Below are 12,160 nucleotides of genomic sequence, written 5' to 3' on the forward strand. Positions count from 1 at the left end.
CGCCCAGTCCCACTGCGCAACAGGAAGAATGCCGCTTGCCTCACTGTCTCACTCATCACATGAAAAGACCGTGTGTAAACCTGGGGATGGGGCTGGCCAGGGGTCAGAGCGGCAGCAGCCGGCGTCACTCCACGCACGGAGGGCGTCCGGGTGCCCAGCTCACGCACTGCTGTGTCATGCGGCGGGTCCACGGCTGCGGCAGCTCCAGGCCCCCTGGTCATTCCCTGGCAAGAGGCTGGACATCATGCTTCGGGTCACTGCGGGACAGTCCCTGGCCACCGCGCACCCCAGGCAGGAAGACCGAGTCGGGGAGACGGAAGCAAGCCCCATCCTGCACCCCCGGCCCCGCCGGTCCCGGCAACGCGAGCCTGAGTCAGACCCCTCGTGCGTGCGCCCCAAGATCTCTCGCTGACACTCATCCAGTCCACAGTACGGAAGCAAAGGGCTCGAAAACGGCCCCGTTGTCTGAAACTCCCAAAGTTCAGGGCCCCCATAAGACCCCAAGCCCGCTTTTCATGTGAGGGTCATTCCCCATCCAAATCAAGTTTGGAGCGTCGTGACAGTCCTCCCCACACCCCAGGCCCCGCGCCCGGGCCACGAGGCAGCAGCCGGCACCTCCAGGGAGGGGACGCCCTTGCCCACGGGCTGAGGGTACTCGCGTAGCAGCCGCTCCTCGTCCAGGAACTTCCCGTCGCGCCCGTTGCTGGCCGGCTGGAACAGCCCGTAGTTCAGCACGTCCTTCAGGCTCTGGGTCAGGGAGCACAGAATCCGCTGCTTGGCGACCCACACGGTGGCGTCCGGGTTAAACCGGATGCACTTCTGCGGGGAGGGACAGAGACCCCGGTCAGTGGCGCAGCCCACCCCCACCCTGCCACAGACATCCAGGTGTTGCCGTCTAGGTCCTCTGAGTGGCAGACACCTCGCCCCCCCGGCGTTCCGGGATGTCGCTAGGACGGAGACCTTGAGTAAATACAAAAGGACAAGGGCGAGGATGGAACCGTGGGCTTCGGGGGCCTTGGCTCAGGTGCCCGTGGCCCCTGTGGGATTTTTCTGGTCACCAACACCACCTACTGCCTTGGGCCACTCCCACCCCCGTGTGGAGCTTCTCCAATCCCAGGCCTTGTGGCCACAGTGCTGGCCCCTGGCCCCTGCAGCAGGTCTGGGTTGGGACACCAATCCACACTTCTCCAACGCCGACCCCACCCCTCCCAAAGCAGAGAGGAAGGCAACAGTGAAACACAGTTTGATTTTAAAATCCTGTTTTTTTAAAACTTCGGTAGCATAGATGGTGCCTGCAAATCCGTTGCAAACACTTTCCCGAAAAACCTAGCAGGGTGGCTGAGAACCCAAAGGCCTCGCCCTGGCCCCACTCCCAGGTCCCTTCTGGGAGATTCCCCCAATAAGCTTCCAAATACCAAGGCCAGGTCCCATCTGCTTCTAACAGAGACGTCGCGATTTCTATTGAATTAAAATGACGTTCTACTGAACGGCCACCAGCAGGAGCTCAAGAACTCACTTTATCACTGCAGAAACCTTCAGAAAGGACCGGAGGCTGGGACCCACCGTCTCCTGGGGGTCCTGCGTGCCCGGGATGCAGAGGCCCTTCTCCGTGGGTCTGGAGTCTGGGCCCCCGGGAGACCCGCCGAGCCAGCTGCTCCCAACAATGAGGAACGTTCAGCAGGCAGCCCCGAATCCCACAGTCCCGGAAACCTGACCCAGGAGGCATGAATGCTCTGTCTGTCCCTTGCCAGTGTCAAAGGCTGAATTCAAGGGTAACCTCGGAGCTCCTCCTGGGGCTACCAGGCTGGTGGGGCCCGGCTGCTCACGTCAGAGACACTGCAGGACGCCCGCAGCCCCGCCCAGCCTTGGCTGAGTGAAGAGAGTATCTGGAAACTTCAGCACAACAAACTGTATCTGTCCGATGTGACCAGGTGGGACTGTGGATAACTCGCCACTTCCTGTCCCCGCTGGCCTCGGGTTCCAACCACACACACCCCCAGCTCAAGCTCCAGCACCCTAGGAAGGCCTGGGGCCCCACATGGCAGCCACACCCAAGGGGTTTCCAGCAGGTGAGGGTAGAGCGGAGCACAGACTGGGACCTGTTCCCAAGGGACCCATGTGATCGCAGGTGATCACGGGTGACCCCAGAGTGCCCACTCCACTGTGGGCAGAGCCGGGGATGCAGAGTCTGTGCCCTGGGTGGGCTCGCCCTGCACAACCAGCGGTCCTGCTCTAAGAAACGTCAAGAAGGCCCCGTGGCAGGTGGAGCACTGACAGTACCTACCACAAGTGACCTTCCTGCAGCCCACTCCGACCCGATGCGGTCAGGAGAGCTGTGCCACGTTCCGGTCTCCCTACAGCGCGTGACATGGCTATTCCGCATAGTCTGTTACGGGTGTGCAAGAGCACTCACAGAGCACCAGGAGCACTGCAGGGATGGCCTGGGTGGCAGGAACCCCAGAACCCAGCCACTGCCACCACAGGGCTGCTTGAGAGAACACCTTTGCTCCTCTAGCTTCTGCATAAAGGGTCCTCTACCAGCACCAGGGCAGGCATGGGTGGGGACACAGGAGATGACAGAGACAGGGTCTTGCCCCTTAAGGAGCTCAGAGCCTGGTTGGAGAAGACACTAATGGTGATAGTGGTGATGATGATGGTGATGGCGGTGGCTGATGATGGTGATGGCGGTGGTGATGGCGGTGGATGGTGATGGCGGTGGTGACGGCACACTGGTGATGGCAACAATGGTGATGATGACAATGACGACAGTGATAATGGTGGTGAGGATGGTGATGATGATACAGTGTGGCTAAGGTTTACTGAATCCTCATATGCCAAGAACTACGCTAACTGTATTTAACTTCACCACAACCGTGAGCAAACAGTATTGTCATTACTACTGTTGCTGTAGAAGCAATTATAATTATACAATTATGTATTTATATGTGATCAATACAATGCATGTAATAGATATTTATCTTTAACAAATATGATTATTACGATCAATATAAAAACAATCACTATTATTATTATTCCCAGATGGGGAAGCAGAGCCTCAGACTCTCACGAAATGACCCCAAAGCCACATGTCTGGAAAGTGGTCCAGGTTCAGTGTGAACCCAAGTCGAGTAGGCTCCTGAGTCCTCATGGCTTAACAGATGTGTTACTTGCTCTCCATACACACCTGGCCACCCTCAGGTTCTAGAACACTTGACCGGCCCTGAGAAAACCGAGGATGGAACTTAATGTCCAGCTCTCTGCGGATCAGGGAGACACCGCCTTTGTTCTGAGTTTCCAATTACCTGTTAATCTGCGCCAGGGCTGAGCACTGACAATACAAGGGAGAAACAGTTTCATCTCCATAACAAAGGACAAAATTTGGGAGATTCTAGATAACTGTTTTCAAAGAAGTAAAATCGAGCCTCTGATGCGAAAGCAGCTTTAAAAAATAGACAAAGCGACAAAGCGCGGGGCATGCCGGTGACGGGGAAGATGCCAGGTGTGTGCGCCACGGACGTAAACCATGGCGGCACCTCTGGAAAAAGCAGAGGATGGCTACGGTCTCCTTCCAGCGATGGCCAGGCTGTGGGGGCCCTCGGGAGATCAACAGCGCACACGCAACAAAGATTTTTACCTCGGATGAATTCACGACCGACATGACAACTGGAACCAGCTCTGCAGCCTGACGACACTGGAAAGGTCACTCTGACGGCGCATTTAATGCAAAAGAACCCGCTGACCGTGAACTTGGGCACACAGGTCAGGTTAACACATGGGGCATTAGACACCAACGGACAAATCAGTCACTCAGGTGTCAACTGTTGCTGACACCCAACGCCTCCCAACCTGACCCCACCCACACCTCTACCCCTGCCCCAGTCCCCCACTCTTTCTATCCTCACCCTCCTTCTGAATGCCAGTGGTGGGACCTCCTATTCCAGAAACCCAGGAGATGTTCCTGATTCCTCTCTGGTCTGCACCTCCAGATCAGCCGAGGTTAATCTATGGCTTCAAATGCTTGAGTCCCCATCTGCATCCCCACCACCGCCCAGCAGACCCCCATCCTTTCTCACCTGGATTACTCCAGCAGCCTCTGCACTGAGCTCACCTGCATGTCTCTTAGACCCAAGCAACGTCAATCCCGTCCCGTCACCTGTGTCCCCTCCTGATCCAGTTACTCAAATGCCTGGGGGCTCAGGGCCTGCCTCTCCCTCAAGGGACACAGAGAAAAAGTGACTCTGGTCTGGACGCTACCTCCTTGTCAGGACACTACCTCCTTGTCAGGACACATCCTGCCTACCAAGGCCACCCTCGGCCCTGGCCCCAACCCCAAACACATATGCACCTGCACGCACACACAGACGCATTCCAGCAATGCCAAACCCCTCTCAGTAACGGTCTGGCATGTCAGGCTGTGGATGTCCCTGTGCTCCTGTGACTCCAGCTAACCGTCCCTTCCCTTCCTCACCTGCCAGCTGCAACCGCACTCGCTCTTCCCAACTGGGTCCAGGATTCACCTGTTCTGGCCTCCCTCCAGGTTGAGCTGACCATTGAGTATCCTAAACTGAACTCAGGGAGCTGGTGTGACTGCCCATGGAGCACAGCCCATGCTAATCGGCTGAACCCTGCTCCCTCCTGTCGAGCCTGTGTGTTGGCTGACCCCTGTTCCCTCCTGCCCAGGCTATGAGTCGACTGACCCCTGTTCCTTCCTGTCTAACCTGTGGGTCAGCTGATCCCTGTTCCCTCCTGCCCGGGCTGTGGGTCGACGGACCCCTGCTCCCTCCTGCCTGGGCGGTGGTCACAGCCTCTCCATCTTGCACTGCTTTCCTATAGGAGGGACAGACCAGCATGTACTTTACCTTATGACATTTCAGTAACTATCACTTTTTGATCCCCTGGTGTGACACCCCAAACACCGAGATGTCCAGATTCATCTGAAAACGTCCCTGAGTGTCTGGGCTGAGCCGGGTGGCTTAAGATACAGAAATCTTACAGGTGGACATAACGGCACCTCCAAGACCCCAATCAGAGTGGCCTGTCCCTCAGCTCCTGACGAGCAGTACGTACATTCGGTCAGGCAGGGGGTGGGACCTACGAAATCCCACAGTGGGAGCAGGCCTCTGTGGACAACATAAGCCGCGGTTCAAGCATCTGTCCAGGAAGCTCCCAGGGTTCCTTCGGGCCAGCGCCGGCTCTCCTCAGGTTTTCTCAGCCCCCAGAGGCCCTGACCCCTAGTGGGGGCACGTTCAAGCACAGGGACACTAGACACATCTTCTTCCAAGATGTCTGCCCAACCCCACGCATGTGGCCCCATCCCAAGACCCAGCTGACTGGCTCCCAGCTCCACACTGTGTATGATCTGCAACATGAGAACAAGGGCGTGTATCTAGTTCTTACTTGAAGCTCCGTAAGTGTTGGTAGAACCGCAGTGAACAGAATGTCCCAGAAACAGAACGCTCCTAGTGACGTAATCCAACGTAAGTAGGGTTGGGTTTGCACCTCGGGGAGAATGGTGGCGGCTGCCATGACCGAGGGCTTGCTCTGCACCCCGGGCACCGTGAACACGCTGCCTTGTTAGAACACAGCCAAGACCCGGAGAGGGCGGACGGCACCCACATCTGCAGGGTTGTAAGCGGCACAGCTCTGGTCGGCTGGGGACCGACCTGTATGAAACGCCTCCCTCCACCGGTAAGGCTCACGGCCAAGCTCAAATCTAAAAGGAAGACAGTGAGCGAAGCTACGCTCCTGCCTGGTCGAGGAGCTGTGGCCTTTCCGCACCACGTGAGGCTGACAACCGCGAATGCCAGGACACCAGGGAAAGAACACGGGTCCCGGAGGCAGGCGGAGGCAGACGCCCAGTGTGGGTCTGCCACATACGCGGTGCACATCGTTTTCCAGAGCTGTGTTAACAAAGAGCACGGATGGCGGCTGAAAACACAGGCATTCGTTGTCTCCCAGTCCAAGATGCCTCCGTGGAAGTCCAAGATGCCTCCGTGGGCAGAGCTGGTTCCTCCTCAGGCCTCTCTCCTTGGTGGGCAGATGGTTGGCCTTTCCCTGTGTCCTGGGGGTCATCCCTCTGTGTGTGTCTGTGTCTGGATCTCCTTTTAGGACAGCATTCCTGGGGCGCGTGGGTGGCTCAGTCGGTCAAACATCTGCCTTTGGCTCGGGTCATGATGCCAGGACCAGCCCTGGGATCAAGTCCCACATGGGGCTCTCTGCTCGGTCGGGGAGTCTGCTTCTCCTTCTGCCCCTCTCCCTACCTATGCTTTGTCTCTCAAAAATAAATTTTAAAATCTTAAAAAAAAAAAAAAAAAAAAAAAAGATACCGTTCCCATCGGATGAGGTCCTGCCCGAGCAACCTCATTTTACCTCAATCATCTCTTTAAAGACCACCCCCCCGCATCATACTCACATCTCGAGGTGCTAGGGGTTAGAACTTCTACACAGGGATTGCAGTGGGGGGACAACACAGCCCATAACACGGTGACCTTGGCCCAGTCTCTGCCTCCTGTTAAGCACCACGTGCTCTGGGTGGGCCATACCAGTGTTGTCAACTAACTCACACAACCCACAGATGACCATAACCTGTGTGCTCTGGCGTCGTGTGTCCACCGGTGCCTGAATGGTCGGCCTATGGGGGCAGAAAGAGACAGAAGCTGGACAAGACTGTTCCCTGATTTGCAACAACAGGACATGAGAATTTTTATGGGAGAGAGTCAACGGCTCTCCAGATCTGTTCTGGGTCCTGTACAATGTGGGTGATGGCAGGGGTCGTTCTGTGAAATCGTACAAGGGTCCAGGAGTGTCTAGACAAAGCTTGAAAGACTGTAAACATCCTACTGTGTAACATATGCATTGTTACAGTGTAGTGTCAGGGGGCCAAGGAAAGGACCGTCATCAACGCGAGGTTGGACCACAGGGACTTCCACCCAGAAAAAGTTTTAAAAAAAAATGAGAGGAAGAGCTGCCAAGGCATTTGAGGGGGGAATGGTGCCAGGGGGACCCTCCCTACAGAGCTGGAGAGGGCCCCCAGGGAGAATAAATATCCCAGCAGCGTTCAGCAAGAACTCAGGATACTTGGAAAGAAGCCCAAGCTTCCAAGGGCACCACCTGTTGCAGAGGGCGTTTCGCACCGAAAACTTCCTCCGGGTCCCACTTCATGTCATTATCAGTCCTTTAACGGTGCGTTTAAAAAGAGCCGTCATAAACAGAACCGCCAGGAGCTGTCTGAAGGTGAAGTCAGGCATGTTGGAGCCCCTTGCAGCTGCTCATGCACCATGTGCAGATCTGCACGCCTCCAAGAATTAGCCAGCACCAAAGTGACCCAAACCAGGATCGGGCAGCTTCCAAATGCAGCTGTGCAAACGCAACAGTGCATTTGCTGTGGACAAAGACCCCTCAGGCTGGAACCTGGGCCAGCAAACAGGGAAACGTTCTCCCAGCTGACCCAGGAAGCTTCAAATAAGGGATTTCTAGGGAAGAGGCAATGCTGGTGACCTTGACTGAGGACAGCCTGATCTGAGGATGCTGAAGTCTCGGGGCCACGCTGGTGACTATGGACGTTTAAACACTAACGAAGGACAGGAAGTAGGTGTGGACTCGTTTTTCCAACCAGAGTAAGAGTTTTCAAACATTAAAAACCTCATCACCATCTGGCGCTCTGTTGAAGTAGTGGGAAAACCACGTGTTGGGGCTCATTTTAAGAGGCTAACTGGCAGTCCTCAGCCATTGTCAAGGGGACGGGACATGGAGGCACAGGCTTGGAGTCTGTCTGTGACTTGTGCCCTCCTTGGAAGCGAGTGAATTCTCCCCTTTTGCTAGCCATCAACGAGAGGAGGGGTGGCTCCAGAAGTAGAGTGGAGGAAAGGACATTCAGGTTGGGGGAGGATGGGGGAGGGGATCACGTGCTCCTGACCCCCACCCCCACATCTCATGTGCTCCTAGAAGTTAGGATTAGCACTCCTGAGCCCAAAGAGGAACAAGGAAAGCTCAGAAGGGCTCCCCCACAGCCGTGAGAGGAGGGGCTGCCAATCCCGGCGTCACAGCAGTGCACACAGAGCCACAGGTGAGCAGGCAGGGGCCAAGAAGTGGACGGGAGGCAGTGGGAGATACAGCGCGGACACTGTGGGTACAACCCCCTGTCCATCCAGAGAGGGAGTGCAGGAAGAGCAAAATCAAAACCGGGCGGGCAGGAGGCAGACACAGCAGGAGTCACCGAGATCCGATCACAGAAGGTGTGGGAAGAGAAGTGCCGTGGCCTTGGATTTAACCCAGAAAATTAAATATTGATGGTTCGGGCCCTGGCACTGCCGCCTTCTGGGTAATTCTTATCAGCCCGGGACGTGGGGAGAGCAGGCGAGCTCTGCTTCTCCCCAGTGCGGCCTTTGAACCGCAATGTTCCCCACACAATGTGGGATTTACAAAGCTTTTTTTTACAGAATGTGTGATAATTCCAGGCCAAAGCCACTTCCCCAAATGTTAACTTCTCAGAGAGATTTAAGCAGGTATTAAGGCGAAGCTGAAGCAGAAGGACACAGCAACTCAGACACTCGTCACCGGGGCTACGGAGACCCCAGCAAGCCACGCCGGCCGCACTCACATGGAAAACATTAACCTAAAACCAACGGAGATGCAGCGTGGAAGCCTTACACCACACAAAACCGATGCTGGTTAAACAGGGGTTTGGGGCTTTTGTTTTTTTTAATGACGCAAATGAAAATAAAGCCCGTCTCGGCCTCCAGCCAGCTGCCATGTGAGATGGATAATAACCGGCACAATCGCGGCCTCCCCCCACCGCAGCCCTCCCCTGTGTTTTAAACCACTTACAACCCGCTAGTTTCCTGATTAAAACTGTGAGGTGCAAACCACTCTGTTTAAGGATACGAGCTTGACCATCATCACCACGTCATGCAGAAAATGGAGGCAGAGGGAAGTCGGGGCCAGGCAAGAGGGGCTGTCTTTGGCCTTAGCAACCCATTAATGAAGCCACGAAGAAAACCAGAGTCCATGCCCTCCATCCCCCCGAAAAGTGATCCAAACGTGCACTCCAGAGAGAGCAGGGTCACTGAAGGGAGAGATCAAAGATCCAGACCATCTGTTTCTGTCATGCAAAAGGGATGCAAGGAGGGAGGGAGGAAGGGACAGATGGAGAGATGGATGGAGGGATAGATGGTTAGATGGAAAGATGGGTGGATGGAGGGAGGGAAGGAGGGAGGAATGGAGGGAGAGGAGGGAAGGAGAGAGGAATGGAGGGATGGATAGATGGATGGATGAGTAGATGGGTGGATGGAGGGATGGGCAGAGGGATGGATGGATGGGGGGACAGATGGATGTAGGGACGGATGGAGGGATGGATGGAAGGATGATGGATGGGTGGACAGATGGAGGGAAGGGGAAACAGAAGGATAAATGGGTAACTGGTGAATGAGTAATGTCAAAGAAAAGACGTCTCACAATATACTGCCAGAGGTTAAAAATTATGAACGATACGCCCAGTACAATACCAAGTGTATATGTTTTTTCTTACACAAGCCCACACTCCAGTGATCACTAATACATACGAACGGAGAACAAGACACAAGAGGGAGTCACACTGAATTTGTGACAGTGTTCGCCTCTGAGGAGAAGGGCTGGGCATGCGTACAGAGGAGACTCTGACATTATCAGGAACGTTTTAAGCCTAGAATTTAAAAAAGTGACAAAATGCAGGGCACCTGGGTGGCTCTGTCAGGTAAGGGTCCGACTCTGGATTTCTGCTCAGGTCATGATCTCAGGGTCGTGAGATCCAGTCCCGCACTGGGCTCCGCACTGGGTGTGGAAGCTGTTTAACATTCTCTTTCTCTCTCTCCCTCTGTCTCTGGCCCCCACCCCTGCATACTCTCTAAGAAAAAAAAAAAAAAAAAGAGTGACAAAATGCTAACCACTGTCAATTATTCATGGTAGACACACTGGTATTTATGGCATTACTCTTTGACTTTGACCTGTATTTTTAATTTTTTTATATTAAAAAAATAAGAATTGTCAAACCAAGATGTAAGGTACTTCTCAGCGTCTGAGGGGCCTCTGTGGTGGGACAGCAGTCAACCCCGGGCCACACCGCAGGGACTCGAAGTTCTTGAAGGAAGAGCATCATCACCAACATCTCCTTCAGCCCACTGGGTCCTCTTGACTTCACTTTCGGGGCAGAAAATGTGCTCAAGTCGGGGTCATGTACAAGTAATTTTCTAATTAAGCCTAAAATCCCAAACCAATTTCTTTTTGGTAGCCAACAACCAGGCAGGACAGAGTACATTCCCGGATGGGGAGACTTAGAAAAAAAATGGCAGCACCAAAGACGATATCCATCCCTCCCTCCATTCCTCCTTCCATCCACACCCAAAACTCTTGACACAAGAGCTTTTCACGTCTGTGCCGGCCGGGCTGCTGGGTCACGTGTGAGGCTGTGTAATGATGGCATTCAAGGCGCCAATGAGGTAAGTGTTGGTCTCAGGAGAAGCAGTCAATGGAGGAAAACGTGGCTCTGTCTCCCAGCCCACACAGTGCATGAATCCACTGGTGGGGAATGTCCAGAGGAAGGAAAGCCACAGGGACAGAAGGCAGGTGAGTGGCTGCCGGGGGCTGGGGGCTGGGGACTGGGCTGACTGTTGATGAGCAGGGCTTCCCTTCTGGGGTGATGACAATGTGCTAAGAAAGATTGTGGTGATGGACGTACTCACCTGGGAATTCACTAAAACTCATTGAATTGTACACTTGTAATGGGCAAATTGTATGGAAAGGGAATTAGATCTCAATTTCTGAAAGAAATCTTTTTTCCCCTCTACCGAGAAACTGTCAAGATGCAGGCATCACATTGTAGAACTTGATGATGCAGGGGCGCCGGGGGGGCGCAGGCGGTTAAGCCTCTGCCTTCAGCTCAGGTCATGATCTCGGGGTCCTGGGATCGAGCTGCACGTGGGGCTCCCTGCTCAGTGGGGAGCCTGCTTCTCCCTCTGCCTGCTGCTCCACCTGCTTGTGCTCTCTCACTCTGTCTCTCAAAGAAATAAATAAAATCTTTAAAAAAATAAATAAAAGAAAACACTTGAACCAAGCTGCCTGGGTGGCTCAGTGAGTTAAGCGTCTGACTCTTGGTTTCATGATCTCAGGTCAGGACCTCAGGGTCCATGGTGGGGGCTCCTGCTCACGGGGAATCTGCTTCTTCCTCTCCCTTTCCCCACAGCCCCACAGTGTGCGTGCACTCTCTCCCTCTCTCTCTCAAAGAAAGAAAGAAATCTTAAAAACAAACCAAACAGAAAGCAACTTGCCGACACCAGTCCCAAGTAAGTACCCTTCGAACAGCCAGAGCACACTCCCGTCTTCAGGGCACTAACCTCATCATCTAGGGAGCTGCTCTAATGTCACCCCCACCTGCCGGTGGCGAGGGTGCAGGTGACTGACTTCATTCACTCCCTCAGGGGACACTGACGTGCCAGCTGAAGGGGCACAAGGGTGGACAGGACAGAGCGCTGGTGGACGGAGACGCTGGCCACACAGTCACCGAGCGCGCACCTGCGGGATCACGGCCGTGCGGCGTCGCCGGAAGCGCGGGCCGTGAGGACACCCATGAGGATCAGTGGGGCGGGGGCGGGGTGCTGTGTTGGTCTCTGATCTTTAACCTTGAAACAGCAGGAGCGCCTGGAGGAGGTTGAGGGACGGGGTGGGACTGTGTTCACAGCAAGCAGTCGTCTGGGGCACGGTGTGGGCTCTGCCGGTCCAGGGACAAGAGGGCAGCATGGAGAACACGGTCACAGAGATGGACGGGAGAGCTGGGGTGAACTCTATGTCTTGTAAATTAGACCTAATAAAGTTGCTGTTTTTTTTTTTTTTTAAGTTAACCACTAGCTGAGAGAGGGAACAGCAGTGAGACCAGATGTTCAGGTCAGAGAGAGGGAGGGAGGGTCCTAGCATCCCTTCCAGGCAATGTGAGTTTTCACTGAGCAGGTGTCAAGGGAGAGTGAGCCCCGCCCCTGGGATGGGAGGTCAGAGCTGAATGCGAGATGGGTCCCTGGCCATGGCCGTGGCCATGGCCGTCCTTCACTCAGGTGTGGTAACAGAGGCCCTGGGTGTGGGAAGAGTACGGAGTGAGCCCTGGAACTCCGGAGCTTCACGTGAGAGGTGAGCAGAA

At 54.7% G+C, this 12,160-nt stretch overlaps 1 protein-coding gene across 1 annotated transcript in view; it reads right to left on the reverse strand.

The window, feature by feature from the left end:
- The window catches only part of SHANK2 (SH3 and multiple ankyrin repeat domains 2), a 451,364-nt gene that overhangs the window by 377,848 nt on the left and 61,356 nt on the right, over positions 1-12,160 (reverse strand). Inside the window, exon 3 of the mRNA XM_032879738.1 lies at positions 616-819. Within this exon, the coding sequence (XP_032735629.1) occupies positions 616-819 (204 nt within the window). The remainder of the gene's footprint in view (positions 1-615; positions 820-12,160) is intronic.

The sequence above is a fragment of the Lontra canadensis genome, unplaced genomic scaffold (assembly GCF_010015895.1).
Source record: "Lontra canadensis isolate GAN:19392208 unplaced genomic scaffold, GSC_riverotter_1.0 scaffold66, whole genome shotgun sequence".
Lineage (NCBI taxonomy): Eukaryota > Metazoa > Chordata > Mammalia > Carnivora > Mustelidae > Lontra > Lontra canadensis.